The following is a 26104-nucleotide window of genomic DNA, read 5'->3' as shown; positions in this document are numbered from 1 at the left end:
ACAATTCAGGGTCAAAAAATGGTCAAACTGGAACATTTCTCAAACTTTATTTCCCAATTCCATGTTGCAAAGCTAAAGTTTTTAAATCAAACCATTGTTTTATTTTTGGAGGCTGTCCGGAATTTTAATTTTAATTTTGCTTCTTCAACATGTTGTTTAATTTTGTCTCTTCAAGCTCAATTTACCGAAGCTTAATTTATTTTCAAATTAATTTGTTTTTAGTTTTCATTTTTTTTTGTGATTTATTCTCAAAACAATAAAGCGTCAGTCAATTATGACAGGTTTCGAAAACTCGTCTTTTTCTTTGTGTTTCGCAGATCGAAACAGATAAAAGAATGACATAATTTTTCCATTGGAAGAGTTGATGAAATTGGTTAAAAAACAGGCTAAAAATTTGCCCATTTTCTGTCTGAAAGTTTTTCCTCAATAAAGCAAATTGTTTTTTAATAATTTGATTATGGATGGCGGCAGTGTCAATAAAACATAACTGTTGTCCTTAGATACACTCAAAAAAGCAGAAACAGGTATTTAAAAAATATGATCAAATTTTGCTAAATTGGACCAAAATTGTGACCAAAAGGTTTTACCAAAAATGTTTGCAAAAAAGCAAATCTCTTAAAACTTCTCTTTGTAGTAAAATTTTAAACTCAGAGAGCTTTAGTAAATACAGTACTGATACCACTTGTGCTGGTCTGGGATTTCTTGAAGAGAAACCGAACGTTGTCTGAAGAAAAAAAGGATCTTTTCAACAATTGCCCCCCTTTGGTACATAGTAGAGAATCGCCACCACTTCTGTGCTATACTTTACCACAATATTATTTGGCCTACAGTTTAGATAGCCGAATACCAGTTTAAGCTCAGTTGTGGACCACTGTTCACGGCCATGCCTCTCACGCGCTGTGGGATTTAATCAGGAAATCGCGGGTCGGTTATCGCGGCGAAGCCGCGACGCGCGCAAAGCGCGCCCACCGACCCGCCTGTCGGAAATTCTTTTCGCTTTGTATTCAATTCGGTTAATTGCCCTAGCATGGCGCATTTTATTCTATCCAGTTTAACACAGTATGAGCATACACGGAAAGTTTAGTCGTCTCTGATTGGTTAATAAATCGCTCGCTTAAGTTCTATTCAAGAAAAGGCCCCCTTTTGCAAAAGGGGGGGCAATTGTTGAAAAGATCCAAAAAAGTGGCTGGCATCAAGCTCTCCCTTTTATTCAAAGTATGGGAACAATAAAGGGGTTTTTTCAACAATTGCCCCCCTTTTGCAATAGGGGTGGCTGTTCTTGAATAGAATTTAAGCGAGCAATTTTTTAACCGATCAGAGACGACTAATAACTTTCCGTGTATGCTCATACTATGTTAAACTGGATAGAATAAAATGCGTCGTGCTAGGGCAATTAGCCGAATTGGGATACAAAGAGAAAAGAATTGCCGACTGGCGGGTCGGTGGGCGCGCTTCGCGCGCGTCGCGGCTTCGCCGCGATAACCGACCCGCGATTTCCGAATACATCACACAGCGCGTGAGGGGCATGGCCGTGAACAGCGCTCCGCAATTGCGATTAAACTGATATTCGGCTATCTAAACTGTAGTCCAACTAACATTGTGGTAAAGTATAGCACAAAAGGGGTGGCTATTCTCTACTAGGTACCAAAGGGGGGGGGGCAATTGTTGAAAAGATCCCAATAAAGCTATTGGATCAGTTTTATTTCTGTCATTTCTCAATCGTTTTACCCTCAATGGCAGGTATTGTTTGAAAAATCAAAGAAAATCAATCGGAGTTATGACTTCAAGCGGACCATTGAGCCGATCCAATTCCTTCCTGTCTTCATTAATTCTCAATGTTATGATTGATAAAAGGGATCATTTTTATTGCGAAACGTTTCGAAACTTAGTAACTTTCACCTGCAATTTCACTTGCAGTGTTATTAATAATGAATTTCGCTGATTTTTTTTCGTCATAACAGTACGCATAAATATACATCTTGATCAATGTTGCTATACAAAAGCACAGCAATTCAATATTTAGTCCTAATTCTAATTTAGACTTTGTTCAATAGCAGCGCGAGTGAAAAGTCTTTTTGCCATTGAAAAATTTCAAACGATTCTAGAATCTTTTCAAAGTTGATTTTCACTATTTTCCGTTAGATTTAGCATTTAGCGCAATTTTATCGATTTATTAATGCGATTTATTGCTGATGTTCTTATATAAATTCTTTTCAAATGGGAGTATGGTTAATGATATAGCGTAGCTGTGGCATTTCAATTTGAAAAGTTGTTTATTTATTATTTAAAGCATTTTGCTAAATTTGATCGAATTACCTCAAACCGAGGTCTCGCTAAAGCCAAACCATACATTTTATCCTTTTTCAAGAATAAGTCCGGTTTTTATTAGTTGTTGAATGCCGGAGTTAAATAGTACATTCATGAATTTTTTCTTTGATTTCTTATTCATTTCCTCTGATGAACGACAAAATGGAAAAAAATAACAATTAAATTTTCGATCAACGTTTTTGTTATTTCGCTTAGCAATCATGTCTTTGCCGTCAAAAATTTTTACGGCCGACTATTTTAGATTTGACGTAAATAAAAACAGAAATGAAACATAAGTAAAATAATTAATTTAAAACACAAAAAATGTTTTAAATTTTAGGGCATCATTATTAGTTCTGCTCTCATGTATGTTGGTTATGTCGGGTTTGGTTATGTATGTTGGTTGCTGGATTATTCTGCTATCGGTATCTATAAATAGTCATATATTTATTTGAAATATTTAGCACAATTAAACAAATATCAAATAATTATAATTTAAACTCTTTTTTTGTGTTCTGCCGTCATCTGCTGAACGAGTTACAATTCCTTGGCCCCGTTACAATTATTTCAAGATTAGGTTACTTAATATCCTTTTTTGTCGATTTTAATCTAAATTGACAGGCACTTTAAAAGAAAACTTGAAATTATTTTAAGTTGTTTTTATTAATTTGTCTTTTTTGCTTAAAATTAAACTCAGGTACATTTAGACCATTTCGATACAACAGCACTAATTATTTTGCAATCTATTTTTCTCTTCAATTCTTTTTAATTTCTGTTTAATTGAACAGAAACAACTGTAAAATTTCCCGGGAAACATATTTTTACGCAAATGTAATTACATCAAAATCAAGTTTTCCCATTATTCTGTTTTCTTTTCCTTAAAGTACCCACCATTTTTAAGATTTATAAATCGAACTTACCTTTTAAATTCCGTAAAAACCAAACACCGAAGATTTCTAATTTTTTAAGCCGACTCTTTTTTACTTTAGAAAAAAAGAACAGTCAAAATATTTTTTGAAATCAAAAATTCGTTTTCCGTTTTTTTTATAAATCAATAATGATTTTTTGTTCGGTTATTTTACTATCGTGGCTGCTAATGTTTAATCCAGTTAAACTGCAAACTCCAAACCAAATAGCAGCCAGTCTATCTGTGGAATGCCCCTGTTTGGTCGAGATTGAAGACAACCCGTCAACCAAAGTTATGTCCACTGGTTTACTGCATAACTGTTGGACATTTTGTTTGACGGAAGCTGATTGCATGGTTTTCTCTATAAACGTTAGTTTTTAACTGCAGCTCAATTCTTACACATTTTAGCAATTTCCAGAGCATTTTTGAAAATTCAGCGAATTTCTGTTTCAGCACATTAAAGTTTCAGCACATTTCAGCGAAGTTCTGAAAATTCAGCGCACGTCTTGCAAAGTTGCAGCACATTTCAACGAAATTTTGAAAATTCAGTGAATGTCTTGCAAAGTTTTGGCACAATTCAGCGCATTTCTTGTAAAGTTTCAGCACAATTCAGTGCATTTCTTGTAAAGTTTCAGCACAATTCAGCGCATTTCTTGTAAAGTTTCAGCACAATTCAGCGGAATTTTGAAAGCTGAGCACATTTCTAACAAAATTTTTGAAACAATTTTTGACCCGGGTGGGAAAAAATCCATGACTTACAAATTTATGTTTAAAAGATTAAGGCTTATCAATCTAAACACTCTGTTCTTAGTTCTCAACTGTTCCGACGTTTTCAGAACCCCAAAAATTTTCGGATAGTTTTCATTTTTTTTCAGGTTTTGAAGAAAGAGTGCAAATTATACGACAGATACCAAGTTGGGCCTGATATGAGTGTGATTAAAAGAAGGAGAGGGTGCAAAAGTTTGAACAAATTTGACTCAGTGAGGTGGTTTTATTTCTCAGTTCTTGCCAACCCGCCAACTACTACCTGTGCTACTCGCCAGCAAAATAATCCTGGAGGTAAGCATACAAAGAACGGGGTAAAAGGTTGGGTTGTGTGTGTGTGTGTGTGTGTGTGTGTGTGTGTGTGTGGGGGGGGGGGGGGCTTTAATTACACAAAGTTCGATCTGAAACATAATAATGTGGGAAAAATTATTAATTTTTTGTTCTCAAATAGATAAAGTATTAATTATTGCGTGCAGAAGTATGTAAAGGCTAATTGGAAAAGAAAAACAGTACATGTTAAAATCTTTTTAGGTTCGTTCTCAAACGACCCGTTTTTGAGAGAAACTAAGGGCGATTTGTTCACCACCTAAAAGTACCAAGAAACTAATGAAACTAAGTGAATATAAGGAAGATTTAAAAAACAGTTAAAAAGAGGATATGTTTGGTTTTCTGGGAAGTCGTGGTCAGTAACACGGGTCAAAAGATTTCAATAGGGACATAAAAGTTTGATTTTATGATAGAACAGGCTACAGGTTTTCAAAATTTTTATTGTAAACAAAATATTTCACTGAGAAAATGTGACAGAAGCTATTGACTTGCCTATTTGTCAAAGTTTTGATTATTATATTTCAAAATGTTTTTCATACTTTTATAATCAACGCAAGATAAATCTTAGCTGAAATTTTATCTCTTTTTGACCAACCTTGATCGATTCCGCTAAAAGAAGAAATAAAGCGAGGTATTTGAAAATCCCTGGTATAATCGTAGTTGATGAAATGCTGATGAAATACTGTTGGTAATAATAACCAATTTTGCTGCGTAATTCGCCAATTAAATGTTTCTGCGTTAAAAAAAAACTAAAATAATTTTTTAAATTTCAATCTTGATTACAAAACATCTGACAAAAAATTCCACCAAGCAGAATTTTTTATGCGTTTTTAAAAAAGAATATCTCAGAGCCATTAAAACAACCCGCAAAATCCTGAGGGCCTAAAATCTAATGCGTGCATTTGTTACTCAAAGGAGGATCTACAATTACTCTCAGTTATTGCATCTGATTATTGGTTTGAGAGTTTTGAAGCAAACTTGTCTCTTAAATATGTCTTTTACGGTTACAGATTTTTCTCGTTAAATATCATTTTAAAGGAAAGAATCTTAGCAATACAGCTATTTTGTTTTTTGGTATTTAGCTGCATTTGATTTTTTGTTAAGATATTGCTTTGGAGTTTACTAGTGCGCTTTAAAAATTAGATGCTACATAATTGGAATATTATAGACAAATTGAGACAAAACCCTACTATAGGAACGAATGGAGTTAGGGCAAATATTTGTCACATAGTAATCACTTTGCTCGAACTAAAATTGTGTATAACTTATTGTCTTTTATGCCTTTTCCAGAAGAATATCTAAGAGCCATTTAATCAACCCGCAAAAACCCCAGGGCTCAAAATATAATGTTTGCATCTGTTACTCAAAAGATTATCTATAATTATTCTCATCTATCGCATCTCATCATTGGTCTAGAGCTTTGAAGCAACCGTGTTTTATAAATTTGTCCTTTGTGGAAAATAATTTCAACTGTTTTTAATTTTTCCATGATAGGGTTCTTAGCGCTTGGTTAGCAAAAAAGTGGTACACTTTTGAGGTGCTAAAATTAAGTTGATAATGAACCAGAAGTAATAATGTTCATTTATCCACATTATCTTAGCTAACACCTCAACCCGGTATTAATTGTCGTTGCTATCCAAAATAGAGTTTTTCAATTTTTTTCCGTTTAAAGCTCTGTGCGTGATGCACCCTCAGATAAAAAGCACGTGCCATAACATAGTTATTTATTTAGTACATGCGCTCGGGGTTATGCAAATAATATGCACCAAAATGCTGGGGACAAAAAGGAAAATGATCCTGTTTTCCTGTTTTTAACCCCCCTGGAAACAAATGAGGAATAACTGAACAGGGCAGCTTATTGTTTGAGACCCAGAACAGAAGTACTTTTTCATTATTTTTGAATCAAATCCTGTGGTAGCATATTTTAGACAATTGATGGAATGTTGAATACCAAAGTAAGATCATATGGTCTTACCTTGGTACTCAAAATTTCATCAACTGTCTAAAATATGATAGCACAGGATGTGATTCAAAAATAATAAAAAAGTACTTCTGCTCTGGGTATCAAACAATAAGCTACCCTGTTCAATTGCTCCTACAATTGCTCCGCTATACATCAGTCCTTCGTGAATAGATTTGTTAAAGATTGAAAATTTTGCTACTAAACTATATGAATGTGAGGGGGAGGGAAAAGTGAATCAGTTAGTCTGGAAAAAATTTTGGCCTTGATTTGACACCACAGACAAAAAATTCACATAATTCTAATTCACTGAAATAAGCGGGAAATATTTGAAAATAATCCAACGAAAGCGTTAAATTTTTGCCGCTGCAGGACTACGTGCATTTTCGCGAATCGAATATCCCACTATTGGAGTGTTCAATTAAACTTAGACCTTGTGATCTCGACGATGAATAGAAATGATTAAAAACCATGCAAATTTGTTCAAGTTTTTGAGAGTTAGGACAAACAAGATCCAACGGAAATGACAGTGGAAAACATTTTAATATGATTTTACAAACCACACAGTGCAGCATTGCACGTTTATAATCAGAAAAATCATTATTTTTTTTCGAAATTCTGATGTCCTGATTCTGTTTAGTCTTTTCATGTTACATATTCCGCAGAAACCAACATACTGTAATGGAAACTCTCAACGAAAACAGATGAAAACTGAAATATTTTTTTTAGATTTTTAATTTTCAAAATTTTTATTGTAAATAAAATATTTCTCCAAGAAAATGTTACAGAATCTATTGTTTTGCCTATTTGTCAAAGTTTTGATTTTTATATTTCAAATTATTTTTATAATCAACGCAAAAAAAATATTAGCTGAAATTTTTATCTTTTTCTGATCAACATTGATTGATTCCGCTAAAAGAAGAAATAAAGCGAGGTATTTGAAAATCCCTGGTATAATCGTAGTTGATGAAATGCTGGTGAAATACTGTTAGTAATAATAACCAATTTTGCTGCGTAATTCGCGAATTAAATGATTCTCCGTTAAAAAAACTAAAATAATTTTTTAAATTTCAATCTTGATTACAAAACATCTGACAAAAAATTCCACCAAGCAGAATTCTTTATGCGTTTTTAAAAAAGAATATCTCAGAGCCATTAAAAAACCCTCAAAACCTTGAGTTCCTACGATCTAATTCTTGCATTTGTTACTCAAAGGATGACCTACAAATACTCTCAGCTATCGCATCTGATTATTTGTTTGAAAGTTTTTAAAAATGTCTTTTACGGTTACATTTTTACTGATTATATGTCATCTTAAGGAAAAGGCTCTTGGCAAAATAGCTATTTTATTTTCAGATATTAGGCTGCATTTGTTTTTTATTGAGACACTGTTTTGGAGTTAACTGGTGCACTTCAAAATTTAGAAGCTTTTTAATTGAAATATTATAGACAAAAGTGGGACAAAACACTACTGTCTGAACAAATGAAATTAGGGCAATCATTTGTCACTTGGTAATCATCTTGTTCAAACTTTTATTGTTAATAATTTATGTCTAAGACATTTTTTGGAAATCTGTAGTTTATAAACTGCATCCTGCAGAATTTATAACATTTTTATAGTTGATTTCTTATTGTATTCATATAGAAAGTATACCAGCTCAAATTGTTTCCGTTTTCAGCAATCCTATGGCCCTGGAGAAAAGAATGCCTAAATTACAATTAATACATGAAAATCATAGCGGAAGTTTCTACGTTTTACAGAATTGAACATCATAGGTGAACAGGTAGCTTGCATCTGAAAAAATCGAGCCCAGTTTTTTTATTTCAAAACTAGACTGAACTTAGGCTTTTTGAGCATTTTTGATTTTTAGGCTACAGGTTTAAAGGTTTTTTGTCCGAGTAATTAAAAAATTTTTTAAAATAAAATACTTTTCCGAGTAATTGCGACAGAAGCTATTGGCTTGCTTATTTGTCAATGTTTTGATTATCATGTTTCAATGAGTTTCTCATATTTTTATAATCAACGCAAAATCAATCTTAGCTGAAATTTTACATTTTTCTGATCAACTTTGACCGATTCCGTTTAAAACGGAATATAAGATATAAAAGAAGATATAAATTAAGGTTTTTGAAAATCCCTCGTATAATCATATTTATTGAAATGCTGATGAAACGCTGTTGCTATTAATAACCGATTTTCATGCGTACTTCACTAATTCAAGGTCTTTTCTTTAAAAAGATGAATTAATTTTTTATATTTCAAATTTGAAAACAAAATGTCTGACTAAAATTCCGTGAACCAGAGTTCGTTATGAATTTTCCAACAGAATATCTCAGAGCCATTAAAACAACCCGCAAAATACCTGAGGGCTTAAAATCTGTTGCTTTTTATCTGTTACTAAAAGAATGATTTAAAACTACTCTCAGCTATTGCATCTGATTATTGGTTTGAGAGTTTTTCAGCAGAATAGTTTTCTAAACATGTCTTTCACAGTTACCAATTTTAATGACTAAATATCATTTTAAAGAAAGGAATTTTACCAAGGAAGCCAATATTTTTTCCATTTTTAGCTGCATTTGTTTTTTATTGGGACATTGTTTTGGGGTTTATTGGCGTCCTTAAAAATTTATAATCAGCATGATTGGAATATTATAGACATGTAAGAGACACAACTCTTTTATTGGAGCAACTTGAATTAGGGCAATTATTTGTCACTTGGTATACTCATTTCGTCAGAACTAAAATTGTTCATAATTTATGTCAAACTCGTTCTTTGAAAATCTGTAGTTTAATAACTGCATCCTGCAAAATTTTTACTTTTTTCGTAGTTGACGTCGGAGAGACGAATGCAAAAAACATTTGATACCTGATTTTCCAGAGCGGAAATTTCTCGGCGCTACGTTTCACAGAAATGAACATTAAAATTGAGTACGTAGCTTCCATCTGAAAAAATTGAGCCCAATTTTTACTGTGATGTTAAAACTAGACTTCATTTAGGCTTTGCAATTTATCAGACTTTTTTGCATATCGTTTTGCAGAGCAATTTTGCAAAGGAAAATAAAGTAGTGTTTTTAACGTTTTGCTATGAGATTTCTCATAGCAGATTTACAGGTTATACGAAAGTGAAAAAACATCTAGCATTTTTAGACATATTCTTTTTGATCAGGAAGTCAATTGGCATAACACTTCTCTTAGACCAAGCCTATCTCCAAGCCGTTAACCTCACCCAAAATGCTACGGGCTTAAGTTGAAATGTTTTTATCTGTTACTCAAGGGATGATCCATGGTTTTTCTCAGCTACCGCATCCCATTATTGCTTTGAGAGCTTTGAAAAAGCATGTCTTTTCAATTAGCCTTTTTGTGGTAACTAATTCCACTTAATATTAGTATTTCTAAGATAGGGTTCTAAGCGCTTTGTTAGCAATAAGATTGTACAGTTTTGAATTGCTGAAATTAAGTTGAAAACGGACTAGAAATAATAATGTACATTTTATCTACTTTATCTTAGCTAACACTTCAACCCAGTATTAGTTGTCGTTCCTATCCAAAATATAACTTTTCAAATTTTTTCCGTTTGAAGCTCTGTGCGTGATGCACCCTCAGATAGAGAGCACGTGCCATAACATAGTAATTTATTTATTACATGCGCTCGAGGTTATGCAAACAATATGCACCAAAATGCTGGGGACAAAAAGGGAAATGATCCTGTTTTTAACCCCCCCTCGAAGAAAATGAGGAGCAATTCAACAGGGCAGCTCATTGTTAGAGACCCAGAGCAGAAACACTTTCTCATCATTTTTGAGTCACAACTTTTGTCAAAGCTTTGATTATTTCTTTCAATGAGCTTTTCATACTTTTGTAATTGCTGCAAAATAAATCTTAGCTAAAAACATTACCGTTTTCTGATAAACTTGGATCGATGCCGCTAAAAGAAGAAAAAAGGTGAGGTACTTGAAAATCCCTCTTATAATCGTAATTAATGAAATGCTGATGGAACACTGTTGGTTTTAATAACCGATTTCTCTGCGTACATCGCGAATTAATTTTCTCTTCCTTAAAAAATAATAAGATAGTTTTTTTAAATTTCAATTTAGATTACAAAATATTTGGCAAAAAATCCATTGATCGAAATTCGTTATGCGTTTTGCGAAAAACTACCTTAGAGCCATTAAAACTTCCGGCAAAATCTTCTGGGTTAAAATCTAATGTTTGTTCCTGTTACTCAAAATTTGATCTACAACTTTTCTCGGCTATCGAATCTGATTATTGCTTTGAGAGTTTTGAAGCATACTTTTCCAAGCATTTAACAGCATTTGTTTTTTCATTGAGACTTTGTTTTGGAGTTAATTTGAGCACTTAAAAATTAGAAGCAGCATAATTGAATTTTTATACGCAAAAAATGAGACACAACTGTACTATCAGAACAAATGGAATTAGGGCAATTGTTTCTCACTTGGTAAGTTTTTTGTTCAAACTAATATTGTTCATAATTGATGTCCAACTCATTGTAAGAGAATCTGTGGTTTAATAACTGAAGCCTGCATAATATTTGTTCTCTTTTTGACGTCTTATTGCATTCGTACAGAAATTATGTCAGCTCAAGTTGTTTCTTTTCTTAGGGATCCTCTGATTTTGGAGAGAAGGAAGCATAGATTACAATTGGTACTTGATTTTCCATAGCTCAATTTCTCTCGGCACTACGTTTTACAGAAATGAACATCATAGGTGAATAAGTAGTTTGCATCTGAAAAAATTGAACCCAATTTTTGCTGCCATTTAAAACTAGACATGATATAGGTTTTGCAGTTTTTGAGACTTTTTTCATTTCAGGCTACAAATTTTCAATGTTTTTATTGTCAATAAAACATTTTTCCGAGAAAATGTGACAGAACTTATAGACTTGCCTATTTGTCAAAGTTTTGATTATTATTTTTCGATGATCTTTTTACGATTTAAAATCACCACAAAATGTATCTCATCTGAAGTATTACATTTTTCTAATAAATTTGGATTGATTCCGATAAAAGAAGAAAAAATTGAGGTATTTTAAAAAAAACCACGTATAAATGTGATTATTGAAATGCTGATGTAACACTGTTGGTATTAATAACAATTCCTCTGTGTACTTCGCGAATTCAATCTTCTTTTCTTAAAAAACTAAAATAATTTTTTTTTTCAAATTTGAATACAAAATATCTGACAAAAGTCCTTAATCAGAATTCGTTTTGCACTTTCCAAACGATTATCTCAGAGTAATCAAATTTTACGGCAAAATCATGTGAGCTGAAAATCTAAGGTTTTTTATCTGTTAAACAAATTTTGATCTACACTTGTTCTTAGCTATCGAATCGGATTATTGCTTCGAAACTTTTGAAGCAGACTTGTCTTTTGGATATGTCTTTTGTTGTTACCATTTTTTTAATGATATTTCAAATTGAAAAAGGCTCTCTGCAATATAGCTATTACTTTTCTTTCCAAGCATTTAGCTGCATTTGTTTTTTCATTGAGACTTTAATTTGGAGTTAATTTGAGTACTTAAAAATTAGAAGCAGCATAATTGAATTATTATAGGCAAAAAAGAGACACAACTGTACTATCGGAACAAATGGAATTAGAACAAATAATTTTCGCTAGGTAATCTTTCTGTTTACACTAATATTGTTCTTAATTTATGTCCAATTAATTGTTTGAAAATCTGTAGTTTAATTACTGCAGCCTTCAGACTTTTTTTCCTCTTCATCGATGATGTTTTATTGCACTCATTTAGAAATTATGTCAGCACCGGTTGTTTTCGTTTTCAGCGACCTTCTGGTCTTGGAGAAGAATGCATACATTGCAACTGATACCTGATTTTCCATAGCGGCAATTTTGGCGCTCCGTTTTACAGAAATGACCATTAAAATTGAGTAAGTAGCTTCCATCTGAGAAAATTGAGCTTTGATTTTTAAAACTAGACTGAAATTAGGCTTTGCAATTTATGAGCAATGTTTGCATATCAGGCGTGGCCTTAACTAAGCAGAGTAATTTTGCAAAGAAAAATTTACAGGTGGGACAAAAATGAAAAAAAAAAACATCTAGCATTTTTAGAAATATGCTTTTTCATCAGGAAATCAATTGTCCAGATTCTTCTCTTAGACCGAGCCCATCTCCAACTTATTAAAAAACCAAAATTTCTATGGCCCTTTGTTCAAATCTTTGTATGTGTCTCTCAAGGGATGATCTATAGTTATTCTCAGCTATGGCATCTCATTATTGTTTTGAGAGTGTTGAAGCAATCTTGTCTTTTAAGTTTTTTTTTGTGGTAACTAATTTCACCTATTTTTATTATTTCTAAAAAAAAGTTCTTAGAGCTTTGAACCATAAGGTGTTACCCTTTTGAAGTGCTGAAATTGAGTAGAAAATGGCCCAGAAATCATTACGACGCAGCGGTATACCCAAATCGTCACGGGCAGATATGCCCGATGCGTGCATCTCGTGTTAGTTTTTACTATTTTATTTACTATGTTAATACATTGAAAGTGGAACACTTTTGCAGAAAATAGCTACTTTAGCAGAAACCGGCAAAATGGAAGGGAAATAGGAATCCCGTGTTCGCAAAAGTGTAATAATCCTAGCCGCGAAATACAAGTACAAACTTTATAATTTATTTTTCGCACAGCTTGTATCACGCATCTGCTCCATTTATGTATCGATTTTTCGCCCATAATGTAGCTCAATTTCGCATATAATCTGCAATTAAGCCTAACTTAATTACTTCTTTTTTTAAATTAAGCCTAACTTATTACTATTAGTAGTACTTTATTACTACTTTATTACTACTTATGGTACTTTATTAATACTTAATACTACTTATTACTACTCATTAGTACTATTTATTACTACTTATTAAAATTGGCCAGTCCCACATTGATATACAAAGCCTTTGTTGTGCGGGGGACCTTTCGGAAAAAAATCAGTTTTTGAGATTGCATGTATTTAAAGCACTTTAAGTCTTTGAAAGCTTCAATTAAATCTTTTTTAAGGTGCTTATTGCATGCTCAAAATGCGAGCGAATAATAGATACCTAAATTGATCAGAAACGTGCAGCAAGATTTGTTACCTACTTTTTGCACCGAATGTTCTTTTATTTAGCAAAATTGGCGGAACCCCTTTTGCAAAAAGTAAGATACAAAGGATGTCTTCTAATTTCGTTCATTGTATGTATCTAATTTTTGAGCCAATTTTACTAAGGCGGAAGTATTGGGGTAAACCTCTGCGTCGTAATGATATTACTCTGAAACATTGCTACATCAATCAATATCGAAGTGAGGAGGAGGAAAAACGAGCCAGTTGATCTAGAAAAGAAATTGGCCATGATTTGACAACAGACAACACAGACGAAAAAATAGTCATATTTCGAATTCGCTCAAATAAGCGCGAGTTACTAGAAAATAATCTAACGAAAGCGTTTATTTTTTGACGCCACAGGACAAGTGAAGTTTCGCGAATCGATCATCCAAATATTGGAGTATTCAATTTTAATTAGACTGTTTGATCTCGTCGAAAAATGGAAATGATCGAAGCGCAAAATCGTGCAAAATCGTTCAAACTTGTGAAATTTAAGACAAACAAGATCCGGCTGAAAAGACAGTGGAAACGTTTGACTATGATTCTACAAACCACACAGTGCAACATTGCACGTTTATAATCAGAAAAACCAATTTTTTTTCGAAATTCTGTTGTCCTGATAGTTTAGTCTTATCATGTTAGTATTAAGTCTTCCTCAGGAGCCACCAAATCTACAAATCTAGTTACTGAGGGAACTGGGATTGAAACTCCCGAGGAAAACTGAAGCAATATAGCAAATCCTTATTTAGTTGTTTTATTGTCTTGGTAAAAATCCCCAAAAACTTGAGAAACAACAAGACTGAATAAGCATTTTGCATATGATTAAGGCAAAACAATTATTAAAATAAAGAAAATTTACAAAACAATGAGAAAAGAGGATATGTTTGTTAGCGGTAACATAAAATTTTGATTCTATAACCAAAAACAGGCTGCAGCTTTTCAAAGTTTTTTTCGTCAATAAGATATTCCTCCAAGAAAATGTGACAGAAGCAACTGATTTGCCTATTTGTTAGAATTTTGATAAAAATATTCATACTTTTATAATCACCGCAAAAAAATCTTAATTTCAATTTTACCTTTTTCTGATAAACCTGGATCGATTCCCTTGAAAGAGGGAAAAATGAGATACTTGAAAATCCCTCGGATGATTGTAACTAATGAAACGCTGATGAAACACTGTTGGGGTCATACTAACCAATTTTTTCTGCGTACTTTTCTAACTAAATGTCTCTTCCTTAAAATACTAAAAAAAAACAATTTAATTTTTTCTAATTCTGATTATACAAAATCCGACAACAAAAAATTGTTGTGCGTTTTCCAATGAACGTCTCCGAGTCAATAAAACAAATCGCAAAATTCTGTGGGCTTGAGTTCAAATGTTTATCTGTTACTCAAAAGATGATCTACAACAATTCTGAGCTATCGTCCCATTATTAGTTTGAGAGTTTTGAAGCAAACTTGCCTCTAAATACGTCTTTTACTGTTACCAATATTACTGATTATATATCATTTTAAATAAAGGGCTCTGAGCAATGTAGCTATTATTTTTTCAATCATTTAACTGCATTTGTTTTTTTTTAATTGTTTTGGAATGGACTGTGCACTTTAAAATTTAGAAGAAGCATAATTGAAATATTATAGACAAAAGTGAGACACAACCCTACTATCGGAACAAATGGAACTAGGGCAATGATTTGTCATTTGATAATCATTTTGTTCATACTAAAATTGTTCATAGTTAATTTCCAACTCATTATTTGAAAATCTGTATTTTAATAACTGAAGCATGTAGAATGTAATCTTTTCACAGTTGATGTTATTGCGTTCATTGAAAAATTGGCACTACTGTTTTCAGCGATCCTCTAATTTTGGAGGGAAGAAATCATCAAATGCATACAGTTTGTACCCCAGTTTGATTGCAGAAGTTTTCTTGAGGCTGCGTTTTAAAAAAATGAAAATTAAAACCGAAAAGTTGCAAATTTTTGGGTTTCGATCGGAAACAATTAAGCCCAATTTTCTTCTGTTTACAAAGCCGAACCTGTATAAGCCTTTGCGATTGATGCAAATTTAAAAATTTTTTGCATTTCAAATTTGACATGCCAGCCCTGCAAAGAAAAATCAAATATAATTTTTCTAACATTGTTATGCGATTTTTCATAGCAAATTCACAGGTAATAAGGTTGTGAATTCTTAATTTTTCCACAGTTGATGTTATTGCATTCAAATAAAAAATGTAACTCCTGTTGTTTCGTTTTCAGCGATCTTCTGATTTTGAAGGGAAGAATTTATAAAATATAACTGATAGCAGATTTTCGTTGCGGAATTTTTTTTGGGGGCTACGTTTTAAAGAAATGAAAACTAAAACCAAAAATTGCAAATATTTGACCTTCAGTCCGAAACAAACGAGCTCAATTTTTGTTCTGATTACAAAACTGATCTTGCAATGTATAAACAATTTTCTTTTTCAAAAGTATCATCAAATAAGCAGAACTATTCTGCTAAGAAAAGTAAAGTATCAATTGTTATTATTTTGATACTTGTTTTTTAAATAGCAGATTTACTGGTGATACAAAAGTGAAACAACATCAAGCATTTTTAGACTGATATTTTTCATAAAGAAGTCAATGATCCCAACTCTTCTCTTAGGCAGTCAACTCTATGTGTTTGAAAGATACCCCGTTTGCTTTTTTATATCTTCGTAAAAATGTTACAATATATCAAAATTGACTTGCCTTACACTTCAACCGGGAGTAGTTGACTTGGCTGTTACACATGGAATTTTTCGAATCTTTTCCGTTTATTACCCTGTGCATTATGCACCCCCCGCTACCGAGCACGAGTCATTACAAAGTAAATCATCTGGAACGTCTATAATCCGAAATTCTCAACTCTTCCAAAATTCGGATGTCATGATATGTTAGTGTTTTCATGTCACACCTTCCACATGAGCCATCAAAACCATATACTGAGGGGAATATGATAGAAACTCCCAAGTATAACCGAGGAAAAGTCAAGAAAAATAGCGAAAAGCTCTTTTAGTTGTTTTTTTTATTTTGCGTTGGTAAAAATCCCTTAAAACTTAAGAAACAACAAGACTGAATAAACATTTCGCCTATGCGAACAAATCCAGTTTTTTGTCATTCAATTTTGACATTTCGCAGTGTTGCATGTGGCAATTTCCCGCTAATTCTGATATTTTATCTGAGCTATCTCTCTTAGCCACTTCGCTCAGTTGAAGTACAGGTTAAGTTCTACAAATTTTAGAAGTTGAAGCAAGTGGCTTGATGATTCAATGCCGGACTATGAGGCAGAATTGGCCAGACTATGAATTTAATTATCGCATATTGGCGTATTTATATTTTGACATAGCCGGATTTTGACTCAATCTAGTTGGGTTATGGTTCGAAATAGCGGGACTGTGATTCGATCATAGGGTCGGATGCTTGACATAGAGGGCTTACAGTAGCAGCCAGGCCTGCCGAATGAAGTCCTTGGCCCAAAAATAAACGTCCAGACAAGCTTGGGTCGCGAACAGTGAGTTCGGACCAAACAGACTAAACTATATGTATAAAACCATAAAACCATAGAAAGAGGTGAACCAAAAAACGGTCCATAAACATTTTTTATAGGTAAGGCAACATAAAAATAATGTACAGAATTTTGAAATTTCATGCAGTGAAACGTTGTTTTGGAACTACTACAGGTTGTCCTTTGTTTGTGCTGTTTGTCAGCCAAACTCAAAAGTTTTTTATGGTGCTCAACCCGGGTGATCAAAAAGACCCAAACTGCCAGAATTGACAGAGCACGGGAAGTTATGAGCCTGACAGAAGGACCCAAAATTTTGTCCAAGCTACGAGCTTTGTCGCTCCAGACTCCCCCCTGTCCACAACTGAAGTCAGGCCGTTCCGTACCTATGTTGAGCCTGGGATCTTATTGAACTACTCAATTTTTTTGTGGTATCTCTCCACAAAAATTTGTTTGCAAATGCTAGAACGCCAGGTTTAAAAAACTGGCGATAAACATTTCGGGTCTTTCCCATTAAAGCCCCCCCCCCCCCATGAAAATATAGACCCCCATTATGGTATAATTACCATGATTGGGGGGCTATAGGTTATAGCTGGGGGGGGGGGGGGGCTATAATGGGAAAGACCCAACATTTCAGCGAGCACGTGGCTCGATGCGCTTGGTACATTTTGACAGCTTTAATTTGTATTTTTTTGGTATAGAGTACCTACCCAAAATTTGTTACCCAGTAAAACATTTTCACCTGTTTTTCAGCACCCAGTGAATCAACTTACCTGTACATCAGAGGCATGTCCATACCTGTATACTGCAACATGAGTGTCACGCCCGCCAAGACATACCTGGAAATCCCAGTCATATCAAGGTGGGGGGACGGCTTCCAGGGAAAAAAGCCCTCGTGGGTCTTGGAGAGACAGTGGTCAAAAGTGGAGATTAAATATGATGAATGTCTGCAGTATATCGAGTCGTATAACAACGATGATCACGTGACCGAGATGGCACAGGTTCCAACGTCCAATCTTCACGACTACTGGGAGCGATCACGAGGTGAGAGTTCACCTTGAAAACCACTTCCCATTCAGCCAACGAATTACATAATGTGTAAAAAAAACTTTGCACAATGGTTGGGACATAATCTGATCAGAAATCATTTCAGTCTAATGTGGTCTGATAATAGGCTATTTTTTCCTTGGACATCAACCTGAAAAAGGAGACAATTTAGCCAATTAAAGCCAATGGTTGTTTTTAATTGGCTAAATTGTCTCCATTTTTAGGTTGTTCATTTGCTCTAAAACGACTTATTATAGTTTGGAAGAACTGATTTCCCTGGTTGACAATTGAGAGGACTGAAAAAAGTTGAGTTAGGGGTAATTTACTGACCTTCAATGGGTCAGAGCACAACGTTCTTTCGTCGACACAAAGTCTTTTATTTCGCCCATCAGATCTCTTATCTCATTCAATATCGTTCATCCATCGACTTCTCATACTCAGCTTTCATGGTTAAACATTTGTCTTAATGTCCAAAAGATCTAAACTTTTCACCAATCAGGGAACAATTAGATCAGATCATCTGTCACCAGCCAGATTACTTTTTTGCCCGTTCTTTCGGTAACTTAAAAATACTGTTGACAAATTATTCAAAGTTCTTACTCATTTCACAAAAAGGAACTTTAAAAAAAATTCAAGGTTTTGTGGCAAACTGTTCCTGCACATTGCAAAATGAAAGAGGAAGCAGAAAACTTAGACTACATTATATGCAAAAACCCAAGATTAATATTTGTTAAGAGAGCTCGTCATAAATCAACTCTCAGTCTTTTTACATCCAACTTCACTCAATCACGGTCCTTTCATAAATGAAACTACAGTGCTCATCGCCAACATCAGTCACCTTAGTTGAGAAATTTCTAACAAAAGAAATTGTCGGTATCGTCGATAAAAACGACACACTTTCCTATAATTTTTTCGTCGGTATCGTCGTTTCTGTTCGGCAGTAAACACAAGAAAGATTCAGTATCGTCGCTTTTAAACGTAAGACAAATTAGGCATTGTCGTTTTTAAATGTGAGAGCGATATCTTATCGTCGTTTTTAAACATAAGTGACATTCGGTTTTTTCTTGAGAAGCACCAGGGTTCTTAAATTCCAAGTCAGAGAAACAGATTAGTCCAGCTGACCGAAAAATGAAAACCATTGCCACTGGGCGTTTTGAAGCGGAAGCAACCATCAAAAACTTTGCTTGAAAACTACCAGAAAATAGTTCAAAACTCAGTGAATGCGAAATAATCAGCAGAATTCTCATCAATGTTCAACAAGTATGTTACTTCAAGAATACCCAAAAAATTTAAACTCATTCAATTATTTTTGCGAATGAGCCAAAGAAGAAATTTCGATGAGTTTGCACATTTTGTCAAATTTTTTTCTAAAAAGAACGCATGAAATTCCTGCATCGAAACCGTATCACAACGTTTGACTACGTTATAAGCAGGAACAAAAACAAATTGTCCAATGAAAAAAACCGACAGTCTCTTACGTCTGAAACTGAACATATCGACGATATCTTACGGCTAAATTCCGAATATACCGTATCTGCTAAAACCAAACATACCGAATCTCTCTTTTGTCCAAAAACGACTATAGCAAATCTTTTGTTTCCGTTCGTAATCAACGATACCGAACAAACCAAACATTTCACATCTTTCTTACGATTTAAATCGAAGATGCCAAATATCTCTGACAAAGGTTTTTGCGATATTTGTTCGGTATTTTCAGCTGCAGCGAGCACGGTTTTTTCCTGATTTCAACTTTTCTTCAATTCACTTAGTATATACACAAAATTCTAGTGAAAATTTTGCCAAAAAAAACAGATATAGGAGCGTTTGAATTTCCTTGTTTGCTGAAATAAATTTTGATCGTCTTCATGCAAACGGGGAAGTGGGAACTGAAATAAAACTCGTGACTCAGGAATGGATTTTTCTGGAGATGGAATAAATTGCCAGAAGAGTCTCTACTGTCGCCGTAACCTCCTATTGGCCATCTTGGCTAGACATTAGTCTAACTAAGGAGCCAATCACGAGGACTTAATGCATAGCCATTAATGTTCTTCGCCAGACCGATATTCATCAGTGCAGGCTATTGCTTCAGATGAAGGTGTTGAGGCATAGCATCAAACAGCGGCCTTGAAATAAAGGAATAGAAGTGGTCGTCGGCGGTTCCCTGTGTAAAATTCATTTTTTGGTCATGTCTTGCGAAATGTCTTCCTGTTGAAAACGTCTACAATGAGCAACAGACGGTCTTACTGACTCGAATAACAGCAAAATAATGAAAATGAAATAGGGACCAGTAGATCTATTTCGACAATTCAGTATCAGTTTGGCTACACTCCAATGAAAATTTCTTATAAATCTAATAAGCCTGAGCTTCCTTGACAGTAAGCAACGAATGTATGTTTAGTGAGTTTAATGTGATGGAGTTTAGGATGGCTGCTGCCCCGTATGAATGAAAGGTAATAAGTATTGGAGGAAAAACTGCGGGTGTTCCCTTCGCACAACTAGTATCTGAAAAGAAAATCTTCTATTAAGAATTACTGTGTAACGTCCAGACAAGATTACTATAGTGATAGTCACAGAAATAACATAACAGAGTACTCCTGCATATGTGATATCAGAGTTGCAAAAGATAAAGAGTGGCTACACTACATGTCTGCTCCAGACAACATATGCTCTGCAATGTCCAGGAAAAATGTTTTCGGAGAATTGTGGCTCACGCGACTCAATTTTTCAAAAAGCTGGACTCCAGACGATCTTAGCACCAAAACTCTGGTCTTCATGGTTTGGAACTAGTTTCTCTAAAGGTTTGATGACTAATTACTTGAAAATCCGGCCAAGGGGAATGTGCACATTACAATATACCCAATAATTGGTTCTGTTAGTTTCATATCGAGTACCACGGGCCGCTGAGGGATGGCCAATAATGCAATAGCTAATTGTTGTTCTAAATGATCGTTCTGGTAAGTTCAAGTTTAGGATAAATTTTTGAGTGTTTTTTGAGTATTTTGTTACACTATTTACTTTGGCATGGGGTATTTTGGAATCTTTTCAATAACTGCCGCTTTTTTTGCAAAAGCATATCGATTTTAAGCGTATCGATTATCAAAATTTAAGCGTGCGATTTACAAACCAATCAGTGACGATTAATAACTTTCCACGTAAGGGCATGCTATGTTAAACTGAATAACATAAAATACGCCATGCCATGCCAATTAGTCGAATTGGAATACAACACCAAAAGAATTCTTGACTGGCAGTTCGGTGGGCGCTTCGCCGACCCGCGATTTTGAGATTGAATCTCACAGCGCATGAACGATATGACTGTTAACTGCGATCCGCATTTGCCCGTAAACCGGTATTCGGCTGTCTAATGTATAGGCCTAGTAATAATGGGTTAAAGTATAGCACACAAAGGTGGTGATTCTCTTCTAGGTAACAGGGGGAAATTGTTGAAAAGATCTGTATTTTGACACATTTGGTATACAAGTAGCCGCAGGATGTCAGACAAAGAGGACATTGGCATACTTCGAAACAACTGATGCGTGCTTTGGGTGGCCTACTGTCAATATTGGATTGCTTTGCAAACTAGCATGCAAAGAGATCCTGTTAATCACAGTTTCCATTTTAAGAAGCTGACGGAGATTTGAGGACAATCTCGTCAATACATCTAATCTCGCAAATTATGTCCTTTCATTTAGGAAATTGATCTGAACAATTTGAAAATTCCGCAAGATTGTTTGAATGTCAAAGTTGGAGAAACTGAAACGCAGTCGTCTTTTCTCCACTGTAGTTAAAATTTATAAATATTTTGACACCATTATAAGAATGCATATTATCAGAAATATCAGGTTGAAATATAATATGTATGCATCTAAAGCGACAATTAGGGCAAAAACTCGAATTAGTTTCTTCACTCAGGATACTGAAAGCTGAAGTTATGTTGACGGTTGTTGACGTTAATGGAATCAAAATCTATTTCAGGTGTTGGCTGGGCTGGTGACTGTGGAAATAGTGAGGGCTATTCCTCAATCCCGAACCTGCCTTCTGTCTTCATGTTCCCGTCCAATCTAGATTTTTCCTTCTCTGGGGCCGGGAGTAGGTGGGAAGACGAGATTTCATTCACACCGGACAGGAAAGCTTACTCTTACAAAAGTAAGTTAAAATTTCACAGCCGATTTCCTTTTTGTCCAAACACAAAAGAGTAGAACGTTTCGATCGCAATTTTTAGTATGATCGTCTTTGGCCTTTTTTTATGTTAGGAAATTATTTAAGAATTTTAACACTGTGGTAAATAGAAAAAAATCTGTGTTGATATTTATTCTATTGACAGTTTGTGCTTGACAATTTTTGTCCGTAAAACGTCAACTTTAAAAAGCGAACAAAAGGTTTGTTAAAAATATTTAAATTATGGGCATAAAAAATTAATTTATTTGACAATTGAAAACAACCTTTAATTATGCGAATTGTTTCTTCAATAATAAATTACAGTACTTACAAAACAGTTTATTGCAAGTATACAAGTATATATAAATAATAGAGATTCTGCAGAATATTTTTTGCCTGGAAAATCTTAAGTTCTCCTCTAGTTCGTTTTCTCTCAGTAATTTGTACGCAAGTTTGGCATTTCCTTGGTTCAGAAAAAGTAAATTGAAGTGTTTTATGCAATTTTTTTCAGGTCATATCTGGAATTTTGTTTCAAGGAAGCAACAGGGTTCCTCAGATTATTAACTTTTTGAAAAATTGTTTGTCCTTTCCCGTCCCTACTTCCCGTTAAATTATTTTTTGAACGTTTCTCTCTGAACAAAGTTATCAATCAACCTTTTGTCTGGTCCAAGGTTAATATGATTTCCTATTTCAATGCTGACACTTATAATTGAAAAAATAATACTCAGTAATCTATGTTGGTATTTTACTGTTCCAAAATAAAGAACGATTGGTCAAAGTTATTCTCAGCCCAATATAATTTATCTTTTGAATAATCTAAATATTGATTTTTGAGTAACTCATATGGAAGCGGCACAAAAAAATCTTCTCAAATGAACAAAGAAAATAAACAAATAAACAAAATAAACAAATGAAAACTAGAAAATAAGAAAACACTCATTAAATCATTAAACTGTGAATTCCCATTTAGAGTGCTGTAAAAATTCAAAAATCGTTGTTTTTAAAGTAGTGGACGTCTCAATACAGTTAGTGTAGACCACTTCCCATTTAAAATGTTGACATATTTTGAAGAGTCATCGAAGTAAGATCAGCTGACTAATTCAATTGAAAACATTGGTACAGGTTTTATTGTCATATGGGATTATTTGCAATGTATTCTGGATGGTGAATGTTATACAGAGTAGATATGATGATGAACTAATTGCAATTTTCTTCAGTTCGTCAAAAAAAATGTTTTATCATAAATTTTGAAAGTGTTAGTATCCTACTTTGTGAGAGTGGGCGAAAGAAATGACCGTTTTCTTGTTTTCTTCTCATTCAAGAGCATAGGCCATTTTGTAGATGCAACGATGTAGACTAAAAATTTCCCATATAGTCCAAAACAAAATTAAGAAGCTCTGGTGCGGAATCGTTTGGGGATTAATAGCGGCGAAAACTTATTTTTCGGTCTTCTCTCTGTTTTTCAAAAAAAGTTTTTTTTGGAAAAGTTCAGATTTTTTTTGCTTTTTTCATTTTGATAAAAATAAACACAGTTTTTATTTTCTAAAAAACTAGTGAAAGCTTCATTTTCAAACGCTTCAAAAAGTTATACCAGATTAGTTCCAGTCACAGCTGAATTAGTGTTTATTACTTTTTGTGTCGACCATTGCGCTCCTCATGGCATATTTTAAGTCATATATTTTTTGTTCTATACATTGTTTTGTAGGTATAGTTGAAATTGAATCAATTTCTGTTATGATTGCGAAGGTTTTCATAAGCACTACCGGTAGCCAAATAACGTCTAATATAAGTTGCTGCCTCATTTTTTCTGGAGTGACGTTTGCTGAATATGATTGTGCAACCCAAAAGTTCTTTATTTTGAAAAACGTTTGCGGAAAACGTTTGAAAAAACAAAATTCTAAACCAACGGTTAATCTAAATTTTAAAGCCCATTCGATAGTAACAACGATCTGCAAATGAAAATATCAAAAGTTTTTCTCAATTTATTACTGGGATATATAGCCGAGCAGCCCAAAAATTTCATATATGATTTGACTAATTCTGATGTTTACAAGCAAAATTGTTTTTACTTTAGTTCGTACTACAATCAGTTCAGAAAATTCACGCAAAAATAACTCAATTTCTTCACACCTGACGGATTCTGAAGATAGCATACTAAATAAATGACATCACAAATTATGTTTTCATGAAAGCTGGTCGGCTCTTTTTCAACGGCTCAAAAATTTGAAAGTCTTCCAAACTCTGCTAAGAAGCGAGTGTCACAACCAAATGAAGTGGATGATCTTGTCCAATTACCTCGTTTTTTTTCTCAAAACTAAGCCTGATACATTAAAAAAAGGAAGCATTCGTTACAATATGGGACATGGGACAAAAGAATTATTATAGTAATTTGTATCTATTCAGTGTCGTTGTTCGCTGACAACCCAACAAAAAATAAACAAAACAGTAATAAAAAATAACACAGGTGCGCTTCCTCGTAACGTTTAACGCTTGTAAGCAGAAAATTGGTGAACAAGTAGAGAAATAAATGACGTTTTCTTCTCAGCCATTTTGACGAGTTTTGGGGTTTTGTGGTTTGGGCAGCGAGTAATTATGGAGACATTATTTCAAACAAATTTTTTAATTCCTTTTTGCATCGAGTGTCATCAATTTTTTAATCAACAGTAATAATATTTTTTGATTTTATCCGCCACAATAACCACAAGCCTGGAATGATAACCATGAAATAATTTCAACAACCATAAAGATGTTGGCTGCCATCGTACACGATTTGTTCTAGTAATGATAATAAGTCATAACTGGTTTTATTGAATCATTGAACGCACACTATGATCATGAATCAAAATAAACATAAAAATGTAATAAAGGGAAATTTGTCATAAAATTTTCTCGTTTCCACTCGGATCAGTTTAGTATTTTTATTTCATAGTAGTTATTATAAGCCATATATGGGAAGATTGCGTTCACAGAATGGCTTCCGAGCTTTTGCAACATCGTGAGGAGACTCAGAAAGATTTTTGCATGATAAAAATGGACAAAACTCCATTTAAAAAGCAAATAAAAAGGTCATTATATGTGTTGTACTTTATATCAAAACGTCATCAAAAAGCCAACTAATTTAGTTGCTCCCTCAAATTTGAAATCGGTTTAGTTTGAAACCGGTATCCCCAAATAGCCGAAAACAAAAGACAAGGACCAACGTTCTCACTATCTGTCAAAAAATTTTCGTGTTATTATTGAAGAAGACTGCTTTTTGGGAGCGCTACTTTGCTTTCCATTGGTTATGCAAAAACAGCAGTTTTTCCTGGAAAAAAACTGTTTTAAAAACAGGATTTCGCACGTATAAATCTTGGTTACAATAAAAAATTATATATGCTTCCTTCTCATAATTTTAAGATCAAATGGGCCTTATTAAACTCTGTAAGATCATACTAAAAATTTTTAAACGTTTTTTTTTGAAACCATAAATGAACCTTGTATCATTACTCAATGATACTCAAGTTCATACCGAGACATTTTTTTTTATTTGCCTGTCATTTTCTTCAGCGCTTACTATTAGTAGTAGTTTGAGTTTCTTTTAAAAAAGTCAATTTAAACATATTTTGACTAAATTTATACCTTCTGCTGTTTTCAGTTTACGGCTACTGTGGGTGGGGGTACCCGAAGGACAAATTTGGGGGAGGCATTAATTTCCTTCCACTCATCTTCACCAGCAGATAACACCACGTGAACAAAAACAACAACAACAACAAAAACTGTATTACTGTGCTTTGGAAGTTTATTTTTCCACGTATTGCAAACTGAGTTTGTTTTGATGCGATGTTTTGTTTATGTAAAGAATGCAAAAAAATTTACTGAAACAAATTTTGATCATCTCATTTTAACAAAGTTTCTAATAATAATTTTTGTATTAAATACAACTAACCCCCACGCAATTACTTCTATGTAGTTCTAGTCAGGAGAATACTGCTCAAAACTGGGTTGGGGGGGGGGGGGGGGG

At 33.8% G+C, this 26104-nt stretch overlaps 2 protein-coding genes across 3 annotated transcripts in view; one reads left to right on the top strand and one right to left on the bottom strand.

The window, feature by feature from the left end:
- Nucleotides 1-26104, bottom strand: part of LOC142354270 (uncharacterized) — a 576654-nt gene that overhangs the window by 54380 nt on the left and 496170 nt on the right. The window lies entirely within an intron of this gene.
- Nucleotides 3015-25836, top strand: LOC142354352 (uncharacterized). Its single transcript, XM_075406625.1, has 5 exons — nucleotides 3015-3583; nucleotides 4090-4273; nucleotides 17653-17943; nucleotides 21922-22092; nucleotides 25739-25836. Exons 1-5 carry the CDS (start codon nucleotides 3365-3367, stop codon nucleotides 25822-25824), a joined length of 951 nt encoding a protein of 316 aa, XP_075262740.1. The 5' UTR covers nucleotides 3015-3364; the 3' UTR covers nucleotides 25825-25836.

Source organism: Convolutriloba macropyga, chromosome 15 (assembly GCF_964194025.1).
Source record: "Convolutriloba macropyga chromosome 15, txConMacr16.3, whole genome shotgun sequence".
NCBI classification, from domain to species: domain Eukaryota; kingdom Metazoa; phylum Xenacoelomorpha; order Acoela; family Convolutidae; genus Convolutriloba; species Convolutriloba macropyga.
The sequence above is the reverse complement of the archived record's forward strand: the minus strand, read 5'-3'. Positions and strand labels throughout refer to the sequence as shown.

Coding starts and splice junctions, on each gene's coding strand:
- LOC142354352 (XM_075406625.1), top strand. CDS start 3,365: ATGATTTTTTGTTCGGTTATTTTACTATCGTGGCTGCTAATGTTTAAT. Junction 3,584..4,089: donor GCATGGTTTTCTCTATAAAC/GTTAGTTTTTAA, acceptor ATTTTTTTTCAG/GTTTTGAAGAAAGAGTGCAA. Junction 4,274..17,652: donor CCAGCAAAATAATCCTGGAG/GTAAGCATACAA, acceptor CCTGTTTTTCAG/CACCCAGTGAATCAACTTAC.